This window comes from Aquarana catesbeiana, linkage group LG03 (assembly GCF_042186555.1).
Source record: "Aquarana catesbeiana isolate 2022-GZ linkage group LG03, ASM4218655v1, whole genome shotgun sequence".
Lineage (NCBI taxonomy): Eukaryota > Metazoa > Chordata > Amphibia > Anura > Ranidae > Aquarana > Aquarana catesbeiana.
Window position 1 is genome coordinate 724,058,384 of NC_133326.1, and position 23,429 is coordinate 724,081,812.

The 23,429-nt window shown below is 44.6% G+C and overlaps 1 protein-coding gene across 3 annotated transcripts in view; it reads right to left on the reverse strand.

The window, feature by feature from the left end:
* Window positions 1-22,814, reverse strand: part of LOC141133732 (uncharacterized) — a 55,585-nt gene extending 32,771 nt beyond the window's left edge. The window contains exons 1-19 of one of the 3 annotated variants that reach the window (XM_073623256.1): window positions 22,659-22,814; window positions 19,389-19,482; window positions 18,733-18,849; window positions 14,317-14,400; window positions 14,173-14,229; window positions 11,584-11,658; window positions 11,167-11,223; window positions 9,835-9,930; window positions 9,691-9,747; window positions 9,297-9,392; window positions 9,159-9,215; window positions 8,361-8,456; window positions 5,022-5,117; window positions 4,878-4,934; window positions 4,338-4,433; window positions 4,194-4,250; window positions 3,839-3,934; window positions 3,697-3,753; window positions 3,380-3,454 (exon numbers count right to left, since the gene is read on the reverse strand). In XM_073623256.1, coding sequence (XP_073479357.1) covers window positions 3,380-3,454; window positions 3,697-3,753; window positions 3,839-3,934; window positions 4,194-4,250; window positions 4,338-4,433; window positions 4,878-4,934; window positions 5,022-5,117; window positions 8,361-8,456; window positions 9,159-9,215; window positions 9,297-9,392; window positions 9,691-9,747; window positions 9,835-9,930; window positions 11,167-11,223; window positions 11,584-11,658; window positions 14,173-14,229; window positions 14,317-14,400; window positions 18,733-18,849; window positions 19,389-19,482; window positions 22,659-22,802 — 1,564 coding nt within the window. In that variant the 5' untranslated portion in view covers window positions 22,803-22,814. Of the gene's footprint in view, window positions 1-3,379; window positions 3,455-3,696; window positions 3,754-3,838; window positions 3,935-4,193; window positions 4,251-4,337; window positions 4,434-4,877; window positions 4,935-5,021; window positions 5,118-8,360; window positions 8,457-9,158; window positions 9,216-9,296; window positions 9,396-9,690; window positions 9,748-9,834; window positions 9,931-11,166; window positions 11,224-11,583; window positions 11,659-14,172; window positions 14,230-14,316; window positions 14,401-18,732; window positions 18,850-19,388; window positions 19,483-22,658 lie in introns of all 3 variants that reach the window. The other 2 variants (XM_073623255.1, XM_073623258.1) reach the window with 2 other exon arrangements.
* Between the last annotated feature and the right edge of the window lie 615 nt (window positions 22,815-23,429).

Genomic DNA, 23,429 nt, shown 5'->3' on the forward strand with positions numbered 1-23,429 from the left:
ACAATCCAGCACTGATACTAGTATGCTGATCCTTTAAATAGGGCGCCCTGTGCCGTGATTTGTTGGCGTGCGGACGTGCCCACGCTGACGTGGAGTGCTAACGTGCGTGCCTGGTCCGGGGCTCACTCATTCGTGCCACACGTCTAGCTGGCGCACGGAAACGAGCATTTGTAATGGTTCTCTGACATTGCCCCCTCCTTACGGACAGCCTCCGGATGCCCCTCTGGATCCTTCTTTCTGGATGAGAGCGATGAAAGGCTTGTATAAGCCTTGGGGCATGGAGGTTTGCTTCTGGTTCCCAGGAATTTTCTTCTGGATCAAAACCTTTCCACTTAATTAGATATTGATTATGTCCTTGCCTTTTCCTGCCATCTACAATGGTCTCGATCTCGAACTCCTCCTCTCCATCCACCATTATGGCCTCTGGTGGCCCCACTTCACGACCTGGAAAGGGATTAACCACGTCAGGTTTCAACAAGGAAGTATGAAACACAGGATGGATCTTGAATGTGTTGCGAAGTTCAAGTTCATAAGCCACTGGGTTGATTTTTCTCTTGACCGGGAAAGGTCCCAGATATTTGGGTCCCAACTTCCTGGACGGGCAGGCCAGTTTCAGATTGATTGTTGAAAGCCACACACGGTCACCAACTTTCAAACTTTCAAATCCAGTTCTCCTCTCCTCTTCCTGTCAAAGAATCTTTTATTAACCTCCTGTGTCCTGGAAATGGTCTCTCTCATACCTGGTTATTAGTAGCAAGGAAATTTAGTCTGTCATGAACAGCTGGTAATGGAGAGTCTGGAATTAACATGGCAAGAAAGAGGGATGGAACCCATAATTTGAGAAGAATGGAGATTGGTTGGTAGCTGCATGGGCAGAGTTGTTAAATGCGAATTCCGCCAAGGGCAGTAGTGAGGCCCAATCTTCCTGGGAAAAAGAGGTAAAGCATTGCAGGTATTGTTCTAGCGTTTGGTTGGTATGCTCAGTCTGCCCATTGGATTGGGGATGGTAAGCTGAAGAGAAATTTAGTTTGATGCCCAGTGCTTCGCACAGTGCTTTCCAAAATCTTGAAGTGAACTGCACTCCACGATCTGAGACAATGTCACTAGGGATTCCATGCAATCTCACCACTTCTTTAATGAAAACTTCAGCAGTTTCTGTTGCTGATGGGGTCCCTTTCATGGGGACAAAATGTGACATCCTGGAGAGGCGATCTACCACTACAAATATGGATGACAATCCTTCCAATGGAGGGAGCTCTACGATAAAATCCATTGCAATTTTATCCGACTATTAGCCAACATATTTCCTGCAGTCCCTTGCTAAGCTGGGCCACCAAAAATGTCTCTGAATCAAATCCATGGTCTTGTATCCCCCGAAATGGCCGGCCAGCGGGTAGTCATGGCACACTTACGAGTCTTGTTAGGACACATGTTGGCGTAATGACCGTCTCCTCCGCAGTAGAGGCAGAGGTTATTCATACGACGGCGCTGTTTCTCTTCTGGTGTCAATGGTGCACAAAGCAGGCCTAATTGGATTGGCTCTGGAGCTTCAGTGACTGGAGCAGGTAGTGGAGTTGCAGGAATAGGTGGGTGGCTGGGTACCCTAGGTAACATCCACATGGGCCGGTACTGGCTGTTTCTTTCAGATCCTCGCTCCCTCAACCAGCGATCGATCTGAATAGATAGCTGAATCAGCTCTTCACCCGACCCCCAACCGAGCTAGTTCATCTTTCAGTGCCTCTGAAAGTCCTAAGCAGAACTGAAAGCGGAGAGTGGCGTCGTTCCATTGTGTTTCGGAACTCCATCGTCTAAAGTCTGTGACATAGTCCTCCACAGGCCTACGGCCCTGCTGGAGGGCGTAGATACTGGCCTCAGCTGTGGTGGTACGCTGAGGGTCATCATAAAGCTTAGCCATCTCATCCAGAAAAAGAGTCCATGGTGCCTAGCAAGGGACTAGCTTGTTCTAATAGATGGTGAGCCCAGGTCTGGGGTTCTCCCTGTAGCAATGAGATGATGAATCCCACCTTGGTACTTTCCAAGGAGAAGGTGCGAGGCTGAAGCAGGAAATACAGATGGCAGGCGTTTCTGAAAGCGCGGAATTTACTGCAGTCTCCCATGAATCTTTCTGGAGCAGGCACTTGTGGCTCTGGGGGTGGCACCACTACTGTGGGAGTAGAAGTTGAGATCGATGATGCAGGTGCTGCGGCTGTCTGGCGTGCCGAGGTGCTTGGAGAGAGAGACTCCACTCATTGCTCAAGTCGCTGATAACCATCCTGCAGGCCCTGGACTGCTTGAGTGAGGTTTGCAATCTGCTGGCACAGAGCATCCATAGCTGAGGCCCCCCTTTCAGACTCCATGTGGCTGGATTGTACTGTCACTTACCTTACAGCGGAGTCTGAAATGACGAGGGTGGCCTCTTGCACGGTTCCGGTCCTAGCACCCCTGGAGGTGGAGACAGGGCTGCTAGGGCAACGGAAGGGCGCAGGTGCCTGTTGGCAGGATCAGGAACACCGGAGCCTTAGAGGAGCTGGTGGGATGTCGATCCTGGATTGGTTCAGGAAAGTCCAACAGGTGCACTTGCAAGGTCGGGGACAGGCAGGAGTCGGCAACGTGCTGGCAGGAAGGTACACAATCGATAGGCAGGTTCGTAGTCGGGGGCTGGCGGAGGTTGGCAACGAGCTGGCAAAGAGGTACAAGAGCGGAAGACAGGGCCGTGGTCAGGAGGTCAAGCCGGGTTCGGTACAGGAAGCAGAGGTAATCAGAGTTGCAGGGATAATCCAAAAGACTAGTCAGGAAAGCCAAGGTTTCAGGATCAAGGTTCAATCAAAACAGCAACAAGGATACAGGAACTAGCTGAGACAATCCAGCACTGATACTAGTATGCTGATCCTTTAAATAGGGCGCCCTGTGCCGTGATTTGTTGGCGTGCGGACACGCCCACGCTGACGTGCACTCATTCGTATGAGAGTGCTAACATGCGTGCCTGGTCCAGGGCTCACTCGTTCGTACCGCACGTCTAGCTGGTGCACGGAAACGAGCATTTGTAATGGTTCTCTGACACCATTTCTCTGCAGGTTGGAAGGTTTCTCTGTGGGTTGATTTTGCACAAGTTCTCCAACCACAGAGATGTGAACCTAGCCTAAGAGGAGAGAGGGGCTGTGAGGGGTCATCGCACAAACATGCTGTTCGGACCAAAATTTGTGAAACTTGTAGCAGACTATTGGAAGTGGCCAGAGTAAAAGGTGAAAGGGAATATCTTGGCTTCCTGAAAATAATTGAGTTTGAAGGTGTCAAGCATTTACTACTGCTGTAGAGCTTGGCAAAAGAAAAAAAGGAGAACATTTGATGAAATGGGGATGACATAAAGAAATATTCTTACTCTTCATTTTCTGGATCTCCTCTGCTTGGTTTTCCACTGCTCCGACGACAGTTGGAACATTCTTGGAAAGAAGCCCTGTAATACACAGAGAACTAATTAATCCCTGTCTTCCAAAGGGTTAGTTCTGTGTTACGGATTGGGTTAGGCGTTAGGTAAATGTAAGAGTCAGGGGTTAAGGGGCCAAGCTTAAGTCTTGGAGTCAAGTTTTGGAGGTTATGTTTAGGTGTTAAAAGGCTAGTTTCAGGTATAAGGGTAAGCTCAAGCATAAGAGCAAAGAGGATAGCTGATCCCATGAACTCTCTCCTCTCATGGTGTACCGTTGAGTTCCTTTATTGATGTTTCCAGAGCAAACAGTTTCTTCATCACCTGGGAATCTGGGGGTGAAGAGCATTCACACAGTAAGTAGACATAACCTCAGCCACTCAGTGCCTCCCCTCCCCCAAATTTGTTCCTTCTTACCATCCTGAGATAGCATGTTTTCTAAAGACTGCACCCCCATACTCAAATTCCTGAGCTTCACATCAATGTTCTGTTGCATGTCCTCCAGTTGTTGACCTACCACAAAGAACTGATGTTTATGTCTAGCAAGTAGAATGAGAGTTCCTCAAATTGCATCCAGATTTGACTACTACTATGACCCAGATCTCCATCTGTCTCTTCCTTTTTTTTAAGATGTCATCTCAGAGTAACTGTATATCTAGAGAAGTTGGACACATCTGCTCTCTGTACTGTGTGACATGGGAATGTTAATTCACAGCAGTTTCACAAAGGCCAAGATTAGTTGCTTCCCCCTTTACCACTGCCCCTGGATTACCTGTGAGGGACTTCATTGAGGTTTCCATAGTAGACAGCTTCTCCATCATCTTGGAACCTGTGGGTAGAGAACATTCACAGGGTGAGTGGACATACCCTTTTTCAAACATTGTTGCCCTTCAAGCGCACTGGTAGTCACTCTTACCATTCTGGGACAGGTGGTCCACTCTGGAGTGTATATCCATACTCAGTTTCTCGATTGTCGTCTCCATGTTCTTTCTCAACTCATCCAGCCATTGACCTACCAGAGAAAACTGAGATTTATTAAAATCAAGCAAGGATTAGGAAGGTAAATCCCTCTAACTGCACTCACACTGGATCTCCAAAGGGTTATCCAGCTCACTAGGTGTCTCTGCCTTGTTTATGTTGTCCTCCTCTGTAACTGTATATCTTGAGAAGGAAGTCATTGCATTTACATTTTTTTTCTTGTTACTGATGACATGTGAATTTTAATTCATGGCAAACACACAAAGGTCCAAATCAATCACAGATTACCTTTTAGTGTAATAAATTGACCTTGTATCACCATTTGTGTAATATTCCAATTCTTTCCTTCCTTTTCCTTCCTTGTTAACTTTAAGGTCTTGCATTAAAACTTCTGTGGCTGACAGTATCTTCATTATCCTGGATGCTTTTTGTGTTTTTCCCTATCCTCCCTCCCTCCTAACCACATCCATCAACTTACCCTTGAAGTCCTTCAATGATGTTTCCATGACTGACAGCTTCTCCATCATTCTGGAATCTAGAGTTGAAATGAACATTCAAAGTGTGACTACTAGACATATCCTCCATCATCCAATGTCTCCCCTCCCCCAGAGGTTCCTCTTACCATCCTGGGATAGCTGCCCAACTACAGAATGCATCTCCATGCTCAGATTCCTGAGCTGCACCTCCATGTTCTGTTCCATCTTATCCAATCTTTGAACTGCCGGAGACAAAATACTGCAGTTTTTGATGGGGAGGGAATATCAATGGCAGCTACAAAAAGTCAAGATCTGTCATGTCCATGTTTTTTATCCAACCCATCTAGCCATTGACCTACTAGAGACCATAATACCATATATATATGTTGTATCCTTCAAAGATTCTATTTACTATGACTATTAAATTTACATTTTTCAACCCTCCGCATTCCAACCGCTTCATTTAAAGTCCCAACTCCCCTTTTTGTATATACCTGATTCCGGGATGGAGGCGACAAGTGCGCCTCATTTAAAGTCCCAAACTCCCCTCTTTATGCCTAATATAGTACCGGGATGGAAGCGTTTGGTTAGTTGGATCAGCAGTGTTCCCCTGCTATCTACGCGAGAGGGTCTATGCAGACCCTACATAGGGCTGTATCTTTGGAACAGTCATATATCTTACACATATTGTTATGCTTGTACTTAGTTCCTCTATGTTACCACGGATGGCATGTCCTGTACTGGTTGCTGCTATATACATTAATTCTAGTTTTTTGCTATACATTCTACTCCTACAGCTCTGCCACTGTTTTGCGTCAGCGTGGCTTTTGCCACGGTTTTGTCCTGCGGCTTTCTTCCTCGGCGCGGGAGCTGCGATGCGCTCCTTGGACCCTCCCCCTCCTCCCCTTCGGGAGGTTTGGGCGGTTACCATTCTGCGCATCGGCGCCACGGTCCCTGCGTCATGCGCGGGACGTAGCAACTGACGTTACCGCGCTGATGCTTGGAGCGTCATCTGCGTGACTCACCTCTGGGAGGAGGACGGTTTTGGCGCCAAACACTGAGCGATTACTCAGCTCAGGTGCGGACGCCGCCCCCTCCTCCCGCTAGGCTCACGCACGTGGCGTTGGCGGCATATACTTATATGTCCCCCAATCTGAGCGGGCTGTTCACATGGCCTGTCTCCGATTGGGGTCTCAACACACCAGCTGTTCTCTTCCTGCTGTTTGTGCTTGACCTATAGCATCGGGTAAGTCCGTGGATTATGGGCTTCACTTTCCCTGTTATACCCCTGCTTTGTTTCACTGCACACCCTGTTTTACACATTAGTCACTATCTATTTTCAATATTCCCTTTCTAACAAACCACACTATTTAGATCTGCACTAGTCACTATTTTAATTGTTTCACTATGACTTCCATAATACTACCTATCTATTTCATACATAAGGGTATCTAGTACTATTATTTCCATACTATTATCTATCAACATCATATACAAGGGTATCCTTGGGTACATTATCTATATATTACTCAATATTACTAATTTTATCTCAGATTACAAATATTTACAATCTACCAATTAATATTTTGTTCCCAGATATCCCTTCATTCTGACAAGCTCTCCATTATTACTCCTGTCACATGGACATCACCCCATTATCCGGACACTGCCATTCCATCACCCGTTGCCACTTAGACATATTATGCTGCCTCAGCTCCCGTGCTGGGGTTTGTTGCCTCTGGCTCACTCCGTGCCACTTGCCGTGCGTCGCACTCAGTGCCAGGATTGGTAAGTGTATGTCCTCTGACCAACCTTTTTGTGAATAGATCTATTTTACTCCTCTCTACTAAGATGGAGGTTCATTATATGTATATATCTTACAGGCTTGTACTGCATCAGCTCCTGATGAGTGGAGAAAACCATCCACGAAACGCGTCGAGCTACACTTGATGCTTCAACCCTAACTATTTGCACTTTGATGTCATCATTATTTTTATTATTTTTATATCATTACCAGCATTATGTTCTTTTAATACCAGGTCCCGGGCACACCATTTCGGGCACCTACTATGACCATCATTATTACCATGCGATTTAACCCCCAGCTTCCAGGTTCCGGGCATGCCACTTCTGTTACCTATTTTGATTATGATTATGAATATTATCATGGCTATGCGATTATAATTCCAGTTATCGTTTTACCATTATTATTGAAATTACCATCTACCTAGTATGATTTTATATCTACTGCATGTAATTTTTCCTTATTATATGCTTTATTTTTATGCAAAAACATATATGTGTGTTTATATATGTGAAATCCTTGTATTCTATTTACTATGACTATTAAATTTACATTTTTCAACCCTCCGCATTCCAACCGCTTCATTTAAAGTCCCAACTCCCCTTTTTGTATATACCTGATTCCGGGATGGAGGCGACAAGTGCGCCTCATTTAAAGTCCCAAACTCCCCTCTTTATGCCTATCCTTCAAAGATCAGTCATATGTACTCCTGAAGAAGATCAGTCGAAACACTGTGAGTCTACATGTGGATTATATTGAATCTAAACAATTACAAATTCAAATTCAGCATTCTATTGTTTGTTTTGTGGTTTAGTTTCTATTGAATGTTATAATAAAAAGTATGATTTTTTTTTTATATGCAGTGTTCCTCTTGAATCTACATGTCCCTCCAAAAGTTATTGGCTACCATTACTGTTGTTTGCATGTATGAACACATGGGCACTCCCCTGAAGCATGTGCACATCCACCCCTACCCATAGGGAGAGGCACATGCCCGGTGGAATCCCTGTGTATAGGGTGGCAAGACACCAAGCCAAGATCAGTCATCAATTCCATATTTCACTAAAGATGTACTTTTTCTTTATTTATTTTCATCTCTAGCTCTTAATTCTTCTTTACCACCTCCCTCAGCTTACCATTGAGGTTTTTCATTGAGGTATCTATGTCAGAAGGTTTCTCCATCAGATTGGAATCTGATGGTGAAGAATATTCACAGTGTAATGCCGTGTACACACGGGCGGACTTTTCGACCGGACAATCCTACCGTGTGTGGGCTCCATCAGACCTGCAGCTGACTTTTTCAGTCAAAAATCTGACGGACTTTAGATTTGGAACATGTTTCAAATTTGTCCGACGGACTTGAGTCCGGTCGAAAAATCCACTCGTCTGTATGCTAGTCCGACGGACGAAAACCCACGCTAGGGCAGCTATTGTCTATCGGCTATCAAGTTCCTTATTTTAGTCCGGTCGTACGTCATCACGTACGAATCCGTCAGACTTTAGTGTGATCGTGTGTAGGCAAGTCCGTTCGTTCAAAAGTCCGTCGGAAGTTCGTCAAAAGTCTGTCGGAAAGTCCGTTGGACCAGTCCGGTCGAAAAGTCTGCCTGTGTGTATGCGGCATAAGTAAACTCAATCTCTGTCGTCCGTTGTCTCCTGTCCACCCACTGGAGGTCCCTCTTACCATCCTGAGTCAGTTGTTCTACCACAGAGTGCATCTCCATACTCAGATTCCTGAGTTTAAACTCCATGTTCTGTTCCATCTCATATAGCCATTGACCTGTCAGAGGCAAAGCAGCAGTGATATTAATTTTAATTAAGTAGTGATGAGAGGTCAGTTCCTCCAGCTATATCCATATTGGACCTCTAATAGCCGGTCAACCATCTGTCTCTGCTTTTCTTTAATTGTCATCTTAGAGTAACTATAATTTGAGATGTTGGACATTGTGTGTATAGAGTTCCCGTCAGTACTGATGGTGTGTGAAGGTTGAATTGCAGCAACCACACAAAGGCCAAGATCAATTAATAATACATTATGTCAGCGAATGCGTGTATTTTTTTCTCTATTAGTATTTTTTCCTATCCTCCCTCCCTCCCTCTTAATGAGAGGAAAAGGAAAGACACGAAAGCCACACATCACACAAAATCCTGTGTGTAAAGAGTTAAAGCAGCCTCAACCTAGACTCTGTGCAGGCCACACCTCCCATGGGGCTAAGTAATGGGGGTGAAATGTGTTGGTGGATGTGGCCTGGATGGAGTCCAGGCTGAGGCTGATTCCACTCTTTACACATAGGGGTTTTGTATGATGTGTGGCTTTTGGGACTTTCCGTTTCATCTCATAGTTGTTTACGGAGCTGGGATGAGCTCTTTCCCTGCCTGCACTCTTAGTGGCTGACAACAGATGAGGACCTGCTGGAGCCTTGAGGGGCACCCTTAGTTCTTGTATGGGCTCCCTCCCTCTGAACCACATCCCTCAACTTACTCTTAAGGTCCTTCATTAAGGTTTCCATAGAAGACAGCTTCTCCATCACCCTGAAATCTAGAGTTGAAATGAAAATTCACAGGGTGAGTTGACATAACCTTCATTGCTACCCTTCTCCCCATTTAAGGTCCTATTTACCATCCTGAGGCAGCTGGTCCACTCTGGAGCGTATCTCCATACTCAGATTCCTGAGCTTCGTCGCCATGTTCTGTTCCATCTCACGTAGCCATTGATCTGCTGGAGACAAGTTAAGTACTGTTTATTTCAAGCAAGTAGTAGTAAAGGCCAGTATCCCCCAAACCTCATCCAGATTGGACCCCTAATGGACACCCAGCTCTCCTTTTTTATTAACTGTCATCTCAGAGAAATTGTTGTCTTGAAAATTGCAACTTTGTGTGTAGATTTTTCTCTTCTCAGTAATAATGATGGCCACAGAACAATCAGTCCCAAATAAAAAAAAATAATTGGTGAATACATGGACTTTTTTTCATTTGTGTTCAAAACCTTTGCCCCTTTGCTTCTCTCCACTTACCACTGAGATCTATCATTGATTTTTTCATAGATGAAAGCTTCTGCATAATCCTGGAATCTGAGGAAGGAGAACATTCACAATGTGGGTAGACATAACCCTTTTCCCAAAATGTTATCATTCTCCACCACTGCAGATCCCTCTTACCATCCTGGGTCAGTTGACCCATTACAGAGTTCATCTCCAAACTCAGATTCCTAAACTTCACTTCCATGTTCTGTTTCATCTCATCCAGTTGCTGACCTGAGACAAAGAACTGATGTTTATTTCCATCAAGTAGCAAGGGAGGTTACTCCTCCCCTATGACATCCAGATCTGAGTAACATCCAGTGCAGTAACTGCATATCTTGAGAAGTTGGATACTATGAAAAGCCACCCCCTAAAGAGCCGCTGGAAATTTTGGTCCTATTTCCCCCTCAGAGCACACACAGCCAGGCGCACAACATTTCCTGCATTCTTCCACTGGCTAGGGGTTTCTTTTTGGGTTTTTATAGACAACAATGAACTGATATAGGGAGAGGGAGCAAGGGATACCCTGAAAATTTGAGAACTGAACAACTTGAGCACACCTCATTATCTGGCTGCCCTTCACAAACTGCTGGCTGCACTTCACAAACCACTGGCTGTACTGTACAACTGCTGAATGTCCCATAGGATCTCTATGCTGATGGTGACCTGTATTCCTTCCAGAGTTTAACAGCTGAACACAGTCACTAACTGCTCAGTAATAGGGCTGCTTACTCACCTAGCCACAGGATCGTCAGTTGCCTCCTGCTGATATCCACAGGTTCTTACTAGTGAGGGAGATGTAGACTCACTCCACCGTAGGACAGCTGGACTCTTTTCCACCAAGTTCCTCCTGGCTCCCTCCAGAAAGCTTCTCCAGACCCCACTTGATCATTGGTTTTCAGCTTGCGAATAGCCCCCCCAGCTAAGCCTAGCCAGGACCTCAGTGCTTTCCTCACACATCCTTCCAGAAAGCTGCCTCAGGGCAGAGCCCCTACACAGGGGTCACCTCCAACAGGACTGGACCCAGGAACTCTACTCTTGCTGCTCAAGCCCCAGACTATTTATGGGCTCTCTCGCCACCTTCTGGGCACACCTCCCCATAAATATTCAGACCACCTGCTCTGTTCTTCCTCCCACTGTACTTCTAGATTACTCTGGAAGACAGGGGAAAGTAACAGAGCAACAACTTGAGAAACACTGAGCAGTCCTAAATAATCAGCCACCCAGCTCCTCTGATTACATGGAAGCCAAACTAAATTTTCCTAGCAGCATGATACACTAGAAGAGTGCTACACATGTGGACATTAATCTGCTCCGATGCCATGTGAATGTTGCTTCATGGCAACCAAATAAATGCAACATCAATCACCAATTCAATTTTTCAGTACATTAATTGACTTGTTTTATTCTCAATTTTTGTTCTCCTCCATCCCTTCCTCACATGTTATCTTATCACATCCCTCAGCTTACCTTTGAGATTCTTCATTAAGGTTTCAATGGCAGATAACTTCTCTGTCATCCCAGAATCTGGAGATGAAGAATATTCACATCATGAGTTGTCATATCCGCTTTCACCCTTCCTACCACTGGAGGTCCTTCTTACTATCCTAGAACTGCTACTCTACTCACATTCCTGAGCTGTACCTCCATTATATGTTCAATCTGATGAAGTCACTAAACATCTACATCATGTGTTGTCTGCATCACTGTCACCCACTGAGACATAACCTGACACTGACAAGTTCCAACTCTTTGGGTGCCAGACATAAACCAGCCAAAAATACTACTTTATCAAGCAGTGGGCTCCACAGCTCTAGTTTGGTTACAATTAATCTTTGTAGACCTGGCAGAGTTCTCTTTAAGGTTGATGAAACAGGATAGGCTTACTTCTTCCTTTCTGGATCTCCTCTGCTAGATTGTCCATCTCTCCCAGAATCTTCTGGGTGTCCCTGGAAAGTGAAACTAAAAAAAAAAAAATAAAGAGAAACCAAGTTCATTTTAGTCAGCTATGGAGTCGGCCCTTCGCTACGCAAACTAAAGCATCAAGCTTTCCAGGGTAAAGGTGCAGCCCAGGAGAAGTCTTGGAAGGAGGCAGTACTGGTGGATGACAGGAGAAGATCGTTTGGAAATCTGAGAACGTGTGGTTAGTTAATGAGAATCTGAAATGGAATTATCACACATCTGAACAATGTTTGTAAACAATGCTATGTTGCATCTCTCTATCTCCAGTCTGATTCGTGTTTATTATTCAGTATTATAATTATAATGGTTTATATAGCGCAAACAGTTTGTGCAGCGTTTTACATTATAAAGGGAGACACAGTACAGCTACAAAGCAATTCAAGACAAGCGGGTTAGAAGGGCCCTGCTCCTTAGAGCTTACAATCTAAATAATCTATACACAATGTTAATTTGTATCTCTATATCTCCTGTCTGATCAATGTTTATAAACAATGTTACTTTGTATCTCTCTATCTCCTGTCTGATCAATGTTTATAAACAATGTTACTTTGTATCTCTCTATCTCCTGTCTAATCAATGTTTATAAACAATGTTACTTTGTATCCCTCTATCTCTCATCTAATCAATGTTCATAAACAATGTTACTTTGTCTCCTATCTGATCAATGTTCATTAACAATGTTACTTTGTATTTCTCTATCTCATATCTGAACAATTTATATAAAAAATGTTACTCTGTATCTCTCTATCTCCTGTCTAATCAAGGTTCATAAATAATATTACTTATTATCTCTCTATTTCCTGTTTTATCAATATGTATAAACAATGTTACTTTGTATCTCTCTAACTCCTGTGCGATCAATGTTTATAAACACAGCCACCCCTGTACGCCCCCCCCAATACACAGCCACCACTGTACCCCCCTTTCCACAGCCATCTCTGAACCCCCCCGTCCACAGCCACCTCTCTATCCCCTTGCCCCCCAACTTCATTTATTAGCAGGTGAATGTGGCATCCTCCATGCATTCACATACATTGAATCCGGCCCTTAAGGTTGCTGACCCCTGACCTACAGATCAAAGGGATGAATGCCCATCTGCAGATGAAGTCAGTTTAAAGCAACTTGTCAAGTAAAAAAAAAAAAAAAAGTTGTTTTTTTAATTTTTATTATTTAATTAAATGTTCCTCTGTTTAACCCCTTATCAGCCCATAAGTTGCTCTAATCAGCCCTAATTAACTCCTCATTCTTCTTTTTCATTTCATTATTACATACCTGCTGATTTTTGCTGCTCACTATAATAGTAATTCAAACTTTTTTTTTGTTTTGTTTTTGTTTGCTTTGTTCATTAATATTTTTACACCTTTAACATATGTGTACACATTTCAAAAAAAAAAAAAGAAAAAAAAAAAAAAAAAAAAATTTTTTCATTTGCAAATAACTTCTTTGTACCGTTGCTGACAGCTGAAGTGGAAATAAAACAGTGGTGGGCAGGTATCGGTATTCGGTATCAGAGTATTTAAAAAAAAAATATTGGTACTCGCTGTAAAAAAAAAAAAAAATAGTATTGGTGCATCCCTACTTCCTAACATTGTCCCAATAAGCTCACATTTCAGCAGACCATGCCCATTGTTGGGTAAGGTTCTTCATTTCTATGGGACAGACAGTCGGGTTAATAGGGCTGTAATGGGGAGGGTTGAGGATTCGTCATATTGGCCACCTTACTAAGCCCCCCCCCCCCCCATGTTAACAGAATCCAAAATTACCTCGTCATCTGATAATACCCCATTCACTAGTGTCCCGTCTCTTCCCTCTTACCTTTGGAATCTGCAGAGGGAGGAAAACCGTGTCACCTAAATCATTATAAAGCTTATGAACTGCATAACATAATTGCATTTTATCCTAAAGCAGAACTCCAGCCATAAAAAATAAAAGATAAAAATGAATAGCCCAATAAAAAGATATAAAAAGGCCAACGTTTGCTGAAATATTCACAGTCAACCCAAGCAATTCTCCTGCAGTACTTTTTATCTACCACTAGATGTCCTCATCCATTATGAACACACTTCCTCTGAGCCCAGGACATCCCCCAGGCTGTGACTGGACAGTGAATGAAGAAGCAGCACAGTGATGAGCTCATCTCTTTGTCTTCTCCTATCAGCGTGATCCTTGTCAGCACCTGAATTGATTGGCAGCTTGTGCTGCTTCTTCTTTTCACACTCCAGCTTTGAAACTACAAGTGGCTGATACCAGGTCACATTCAGGGGTCACATTCAGGGACCTACCCTGCTTCCATTGTATTTCAGCTTTAAAAGCTCAACAAAGAATATTACTATCGGTATAAACCAATATATAGCTGCAGGAGGACTAAGCTATAGACACATTCTTTTGATATCATATTGTTCCCCGGTTCATTTTATCGCGTGTCCATTTTAAACGGTAACGCCTGGCCCACTGTGTTCGAATTAAACTTGTGTTCTTTCATTTTTTCCCCCTCCCCTGCAGCCCTCATCTCACCTTTAAGGTCCCCCATGGAGGTTTCAATGGCAGTCAGTTTCTCCAACGTCCTGTGATCTGGGGAGAGGAAGAACATTCACAAGCTGAGCATGTGGGACTCCGGTCATCCAACTTCACCCCACTCCCACCAGAGGTCCCTCTTACCATCCTGGGACAAGCGTTCCACCCTAGAGTCCATCCCCAAACTCAGATTACTGAGTCTCCCCTCAATGTTCTGCTCCGTCTGACCTGAAAGAGACAAAAAAGCAATAATTGAGAGGCTCCTCCTCACATCAGCTTCCTAAGTCATTATCTGCCAGCAGATATCATCTGAAGCTGGTCACGCACAGCACAACCCACTTGTACAATCAGCCTCTATATCTACCAATAACTATATACTATGTAGGGACCTCCTAGTTAGGCTGCTTTCGTTTTTGGCTTCACTAGAGTGTGTCGACTCGTAATTGGTTGTTTTTGTCTGAACCGGGTTTCCTAAGCCGGGTGTTTGATTCCTCCCACCTGTCTTTGGAAGAAGCTTCCAGAATATAGGACAGGGAGATGCCGATGACCAGCATGAATATTTATCACACCCCCGCCAATCTAGAAGGAGGCGTCCAAAAGGTGGCTGCGAAGATGTTAAATGTTCGGGGAGCTCTGGATGGGGGGGCCTTTCCCTTTTCAGGGAATGTTCCAGTCTCCTAGGTTGCTGCTCCTAGTTGGGAGTTTCCGAGATGGGAGATCACAGTCTGGGTCTCAGCAGAAGCTGGGCTGAGGGCCCAGGAAAGACTACTAAAGGAGTGTTTGCTGGAGGGCACTGTTCTAAAGTCCTGGGTCTAGAGGAAGATCTTTTATCTCCCTCATTGAGGATCTACCTGTGGTGGCAGACAACATGCTGTCACTAATAAATCATCTCAAGGAGCTACAGTGGGGGAAATAATTATTTGATCCTGTGCAGATTTTGTAAGTTTACCCACTTACAAAGAAATGAAGGGTCTATAAAATTTTATCATAGGTGTATTTTAAATGATAGAGACAGAATATCAACCAAAAATCCAGAAAAAACACATGATACAAATGTTATAAATGGAGTTGCAGTTCAGTGAGTGAAATAAGTATTTGTTCCCCAAGCAAAATATGACTTAGTAGTTGGTGGAAAAAGCCTTGTTGGCAAGCACAGAGGTAAGACGTTTCTTGTAGTTGGTGGCCAGGTTTGCACACATCTCAGGAGCGATTTTGGTCCACTCTTCTTTACAGATCTTCTCTAAATCCTTAAGGTTTCTTGGCTGTCTCTTGGCAACTCGAAGTTTCAGCTCCCCCCTTACATTTTCTATAGGATTAAGGTCTGGAGACTGGCTAGGCCACTCCATGACCTTAATGTGCTTCTTCTTGAACCACTCCTTTGTTGCCTTGGTGGTATGTTTTGGGTCGTTGCCATGCTGAAAGAGCCATCCATGACCCATCTTCAGTGTTCTGGCTGAGGTAAGAAGGTTCTCATCCATGATTTAACAATACATGGCCCCGTCCATTGGCCCCTCAATGTGGCAAAGTTGGTCTGTACTTTTAGCAGAGAAACAGTCCCAAAGCATGATGTTTCCACCTCTTGACTGTAGGGATGGTGTTCTTTGGGTCATAGTCGGCATTTTTCTTCCTCCAAACACAGCGAGTCCCCTTCCTCAAGAAGGCATATGTACAGTTATGCCAATGAACATCTAAATGATTCAGAGAAGGATTGAGAGAAAGTGCTGTGGTCAGATGAGACCAAAATTGAGCTCTTTGCTATTAACTCGACTCGCCGTATTTAGAGGAAGAAAAATGCTGACTATGACCCTAAGAACACTATCCCTACAGTCAAGCACAGAGGTGGAAACATGATGCTTTGGGGCTGTTTCTCTGCTAAAGGTACAGGCTGACTTTGCCGCATTGAGGGGCCAATGGACGGGGCCATGTATTGTAAAATCTTGGACGAGAACCTTCTTCCCTCAGCGAGAACACTGAAGATGGGTTGTGGATGGGTCTTCCAGCATGACAATGGCCCAATACATACCGACTCCTTTCCCCAATCTATCCAGAGCCTTTTCCCTTTTCTGGGACTCCCTACCCCATGTGTCCAGAGCCTCTCCCGTCCTCTGAGACTCCCTATTCCAATCTATCCAGAGCCTCTCCCATCCTGTGGGACTGCCTATCCCAATCTGTCTGGAGGCCTCTCCCATTATCTGGGGCTCTCTACCCCAATCTGTCCGAAGTCTCTTTCGTCCTCTGGGACTCCCTTCCCCAATCTGTCCAGGGGCCTCTCCCATCATCTAGGGCTCTCTACCCCAATCTGTCCGGAGTCTCTCCCATCCTCTGGGACTCCCTACCCCAATCTGTCCAGAGCCTCTCCCATCCTCTGAGACTCCCTACACCAATCTGTCAAGAGCATCTCCGATCCCGTGGAACTCCCTACCCCAACCTGTCCAGAGCCTCTCCCATACATTGGGACTCCTGACCCCAATCTGTCCGAAGCCTCTCCCATCCTCTGGAGCTCTCTACCTCAATCTGTCCAGAGTCTCTCCCATCCTCTGGGACTCCCTACCCCAATCTATCCGGAGCCCCTTCCACCCTGTGGCACCCGCTGCCCCAATCTGTCCAGAGCCTCCTCTTGCACTCCCTACCCCAATCTGTCCAGAACTACTCCCATCCTTTGAGACTCCCCACCCCAATCTGTCCAGAGCCTCTCCCATCCTCTGCAACTCGCCATCCCAATCTGTTCAGTTCCCCTCCCATCCTGTGGGAATCCTTATCCCAATCTGTCCGGATCCTCTCCCATCCTCTGAGACTCCCAACCCAAATCTATCCAGAGCACCTCCAATCCTCTGAGACTCCCTATCCCAATCTGTCCAGAACATCGCCGATCCTGAGGAACTCCCTACCCCAATCTGTTCAGAGCCTCTCCCATCCTGTGGGACTCCGTACCCCAATCTGTCCAGAATCTCTACCATCCTCTGGGGCTCTCTACCCCAATCTGTACAGAGTTTCTCCCATCCTCTGGGACTTCCTACCCCCAATCTGTCCAGAGCAGGGGTCTCAAACTGGTGGCCCTCCAGTTGTTGCGAAACTACAATTCCCATGAGGCATTGCAAGGCTGACAGTTACAAGCATGACTCCCACAGGCATGATGGGACTTGTAGTTTTGCAACAGCTGGAGGGCCGCCAGTTTGAGACCCCTGGTCCAGAGAGACTCCCATCCTGTGGCACTCTCTACCCCAATCTGTCAAGAGTCTCTTGCATCCTCTGGAACCCCCTACTCCAATCTGTCCAGAGCCTCTCCCATCCTCTTAGACTCCCTACCCCAACCTGTCAAGAGTCTTTCACATCCTCAGAGACTCCCTACTGCAATCTCCTCAGAGCATCTCCCAATCTCTGTAACTCCCTTCCCCGAATTGTCCAGGGTCTCTCTCATCCTCTGGGACGCCCTACCCCAATCTGTCTGGCTATTTCCAACTCAGTCAACCTTTAGACAATCCCTGAAGGCCCATTTCTTCAAATAAGCCTGTGACAGACCTATCGGGGAGAGAGACTTTTGGAGGGGACTGTATGCTAGCCTCTTGCCGATCGATCGTGGGCCCTGGCATTTGGGGGAACGGTGTTCTTTGTGAGCTGTGTGCCTGGGGACCCTTGAGGTGGTATTACTGTGGATTTGGGTCCTGGTCCCCCAGGACACACAGACTCTGGGGATCTTGGATTTGCCATATTGGAATAGTGACTGATTCATACCGCTGGGACTCCTACTGTTAAATGGTAATGTCATCAATTCCAGCTACCTGTCTGTTGTCTGCTAAAATGTGTATTGTAAATAGGTCTCTAGTATGGGATCTAAGAGTCATTAGATCCCCATTGTTGTTTGTGTTTAATTAACTCTGCTATTGTGATAATGTTGATTGGATTTTCTGAACTACAAGATGGCCAGTCTGGCCTAAAGGTCATGTCTGAGTCATCTAGGCTGTCTAAAGGGATTAGTTAATTAGCCCATGTTAATTAGGTTAATTAGGTTACAGCTGTATTGTTAGAGTAATATGAGCAGGAGGTCTGCACCTCCTCTTTTAGTGTATAAAAGAGCCTGTATTTTGCAATAAAGGAGATTCCTGGTTGAACTTACATACAGCCTGCTTGGTGTTTGTTCTGAGCTATCACAACTGGGTTAGAACGGCACATAGCTGTAGTTCTAATCCCGGAGCATTGGATGACCGAACCATCAGATGGCGCGATCTGCAGTCTGATTCTATAGCAGCAGAGGAGTGTCGGGAGAGTGGAACCGAGCGAGCAAGGGGCTCGTTACAAAGCCTATCCCACCTCCACCTAACAACTGAACTTTTACTTTCCTTATCAGCTCACCCCCAACAGGTATTACCTTTTGTATCCCTAGCAACCATTTAGATTGTAAGCTCTCATGAGCAGCACCCTCCTAATCCTCTTGTACTGAACTGTATTTTACCTGCATTGTCCCCCTTTATAAAGTGAACTGTTGACGCTTTATAAATCCTGAATAATAATTAGTGATAATAATACAATGAGTGTGTGTGGATACAATGAAGGTGAACACACCTGTGACCGTGACAATGAGGATGACGATGACGAGGAAGAGGAGCGTGATGCAGAGAGCCCACAGGGAGCAGATCAGGGAGGAGGAGGGTCGGGAGATCCGTCTGTTCCCGAATGTTACTGATAATAACAGAAGAGAAAGAGACAATTATGATGACGATTCTCCACAATTCCTGTTTACTACAAATGACTCTTCATACCGCCGAGAAAATAATAATCTACAGGAAATCCGGGAAGATTCCTCCACTGACACCGAGATAACCTCCCCATGTACAGCAAACACAGGGCAGTGATGTTTCTCTTCTACTGGGTGTAACTCTCAGTATCTGTTCTTATTCTGTATGTATGCACAGTACCACTTCTCTTGTCCTGTATGTCGGGTGTAATTCTCAGTATCTGTTCTTATTCTGTATGTATGGACTCTGCACAGTACCACTTCTCTTGTCCTGTATGTCGGGTGTAATTCTCAGTATCTGTTCTTAATCTGTATGTATGGACTCTGCACAGTACTACTTCTCTTGTCTTGTATGTCGGGTGTAATTCTCAGTATCTGTTCTTGTAATTCTCAGTATCTGTTCTTATTCTGTATGTATGGACTCCACACAGTACCACTTCTCTTGTCCTGTATGTCGGGTGTAATTCTCGGTATCTGTTCTTACCTTTGTTGGTCTGACTGTTTTCTGTAGGGTGGTCAATGAATATCATGTGATCATCATGAAGCCTGGTGTAGGTCTTAAGGTTTACTGACATGATCTGCAAGAAAATATAGATTGAGATAGATAGATAGATAGATAGATAGATAGATAGATAGATAGATAGATAGATAGATAGATAGATAGATAGATAGATAGATAGAGGATCTGGGAGTTTGTGTGGGGGCCAAAATGGATGTGGGAGGTGAATTCTCCAAAGGAAGGTGTGTGTTTTCTTGGAACAACACCCCTGTTCAGCAAATGAAGTCAAGATTCTGTACTTATTCCATCTTGTCCAAAAAATGTGTAAAGGGGACGACTTAAACCTGTATGTGAAGTTAGAGAGCGGTATGATGTTCTCCTTTAAAAGTAACTTTTTTCTTCACAGAGGCCAGGGATCTGTCATTTAGCTGCCTGGCTTTACTGCCACTAAATGACAGAGCCCTGCCTGGCTTTACTTCCACTAAAGCTACTTTCATACTGGGGCATTAGGCGCGTCGGCGGTAAAGCGCCGCTATTTTTAACAACGCTTTACCGTAGTTTTTGCAGCGCTTTTTGTCCGCTAACGGGGCACTTTTAACCCCCCGCCATTGGCCGTTAAAAGCGCCCGCAAAGCGCCACTGCAGCAGCGCTTTGCCGGCACTTTGGCGGAGCTGCCCATTGATTTCATTTCATATTTTTAGCGCTATAGCGCCTGTAAAGCACCTCAGTGTGAAAGCAGCCTAAATGACAGATCTCTGCTTGGCGTCACTGCCACTAAATGACAGATCCCTGCCTGATTTTACTGCCACTAAATGACAGACCCCTGGCTAGCTCGTCTGCCACTAAATAACAGATCCCCGTTTGGCTTTACTGCCACCAAATAACAGATCCCTGCCTGACTTTACTGCCACTAAATAACAGATCCCTGCCTGGCTTCACTGCCACTAAATGACAGATCCCTGCTTGGCTTCACTGCCACTAAATAACAGACCCCTGCCTGGCTTCACTGCCAGTAAATGACAGATCCCTGCTTGGCTTTACTTCCACTAAATGACAGATCCCTGCCTGGCTTCACTGCCACTAAATGACAGATCCCTGCTTGGCTTCACTGCCACTAAATGACAGATCCCTGCTTGGATTTACTGCCACTAAATAACAGATCCCTGCCTGGCTTTACTGCCACTAAATAACAGATCCCTGCCTGGCTTTACTGCCACGAAATGACAGATCCCTGCCTGACTTTTGTTTGTAAACAAACCGGCCAGGGATCCTGGGTGACATCATTGGTTAATCACTTCACCACCCGAAGGTTTTACCCCCTTCATGACCAGGGCTTTTTTTTTTGCCATTCAGCACTGCGCTACTTTAACTGGCAATTGCGTGATCATGCAACACTGCAATGACATTTATATCATTTTTCTGACACAAATTGAGCTTTCTTTTGGTGGTATTTCATCACCTCTGGGGTTTTATTTATTTTGTTATAAACAAAAAAAGGAACATTTTGAAAAAAAAAATTGTTCTTGTTATAAAATTTTGCAGACAGAAAAGTGTTCTTCATAAATTTTGGGCAAAATTTATTCTGCATACATTTTTTGTATGAAAATAACCCAAATCAGTGTATATATATATATATATATATATATATATATATATATATAGTCAGGTCCATAAATATTGGGACAGCGACACAATTCTAATCTTTTTGGCTCTATACACCACCACAATGGATCTGAAATGAAACTAACAAGATTTGCTTTAACTGCAGACTTTCATCTTTAATTTGAGGGCATTTACATCCAAATCAGGTGAACGGTGTAGGAATTACAACAGTTTGTATATGTACCTCCCACTTTTTAGGGGCCAAAAATAATGGCACAATTGGCTGCTCAGCTGTTCCATGGCCAGGTGTGTGTTATTCCCTCATTATCCCATTTACAAGGAGCAGATAAAAGGTCCAGAGTTAATTTCAAGTGTGCTATTTGCATTTGGAATCTGTTGCTGTCAACTCTCAATATGAGATCCAAAGAGCTGTCACTATCAGTGAAGCAAGCCATCATTAGGCTGAAAAAACAAAACAAACCCATCAGAGAGATAGCAAAAACATTAGGTGTGGCCAAATCAACTGTTTGGGACATCCTTAAAAAGAAATAACACACCGGTGAGCTCAGCAACACCAAAAGACCGAGAAGGCCACGGAAAATAACTGTGGTGGATGACCGAAGAATTCTTTCCCTGGTGAAGAAAACACCCTTCACAACAGTTGGCCAGATCAAGAACACTCTCCAGGAGGTAGGTGTATGTGTGTCAAAGTCAACAATCAAGAGAAGACTTCACCAGAGTGAATACAGAGGGTTCACCACAAGATGTAAACCATTGGTGAGCCTCAAAAACAGGAAGGCCAGATTAGAGTTTGCCAAACAACATCTAAAAAAGACTTCACAGTTCTGGAACAACATCCTATGGACAGATGAGACCAAGATCAACTTGTACCAGAGTGAAGAGAAGAGAAGAGTATGGAGAAGGAAAGGAACTGCTCATGATCCAAAGCATACCACCTCATCAGTGAAGCATGGTGGTGGTAGTGTCATGGCGTAGGCATGTATGGCTGCCAGTGGAACTGGTTCTCTTGTATTTATTGATGATGTGACTGCTGACAAAAGCAGCAGGATGAATTCTGAAGTGTTTCGGACAATATTATCTGCTCATATTCAGCAAAATGCTTCAGAACTCATTGGACGGCGCTTCACAGTGCAGATGGACAATGACCCGAAGCATACTGCGAAAGCAACCAGAGTTTTTTAAGGGAAAGAAGTGGAATGTTATGCAATGGCCAAGTCAATCACCTGACCTGAATCCGATTGAACATGCATTTCACTTGCTGAAGACAAAACCGAAGGGAAAATGCCCCAAGAACAAGCAGGAACTGAAGACAGTTGCAGTAGCCTACCATTTTATGGAACGTAGACAGTCCAAGGTATTTAGTAAGAGGCATGGCGAGGTTTTTTTGAAGTTGTAATTTTTTTTACACTTGTTTGGAAAATTAGGAAATTATTTTTCTCTTTTAACATTTTTTTTCACATACTGTCACCAGTGCAGTGTCATCGTATGAATGGGGTGGTGGTGATCGGGGACACTGACTGGTGAAAATATATAAAAAATAAATAAAGATTTGTTATTTCGATTTTTTAAAACATTTCTACATGCCCTCCAGTTTCCTCTCTCTCCTCGTTCCCCTCTCTGTATCTTTCTTACCTTGTTGTGTCTCGGATGACTCCGATGGCTCGGTGGACAGTTCTCCGAGGTTATGATATCAGAATCTTCTTCTCTTCTATTTTTCTGTATGTCCTGAGGTCTTCCCATGACCTGATCCCTCGCCCCCCTGTTTCCTCCCCCCATGTGGGGGATGGGGGGGGGGTTGGGGCACAGATTGTCTGGGATGGATGTTTTGTGTTCTGGTTCTTCTATGAGATAAGAATTGTTTCGGTTTCATACATTCGGTGGAGATGAAATAACTGAGTATCAGGGATGTTCTGTATTGAATGTTGGTGGAGGTTTAATAATTGCCCTTATTGCAGTATATAATATTATCATTTGGGACGGGGGGGTCTCCAAATTGTAACCTGTGGGCCAACTCTGCAAGACTTGATCTGACCCTCAGAAGTAAAAATGGACTTTGATGGGGACTCTGATATGAGAGGCAACTCTGATAGGAGTTCTGATGTAAGGGGGGACTCCAATGTAAGGTGGACTTTAATGTAGACTCTGATATAAGAGCGTTCTGATGGGATCCTGATGTAAGGGGGGGGACTCTGATTGATGGTCACCTTGATGTAAGGGGGGACTCTGATGGGGACCTTGATCTAAGGGGGGACTCTGATGGGTACCCTGATGTAAGGGGGGACTCTGATGTAAAGTGGACTTTGATGTAGACTCGGATATAAGAGGGTTTTGATGGAATCCTGATGTAAGCGGGGGACTCTGATGGTCACCTTGATGTAAGGGGGGACTCTGATGGGGACCTTG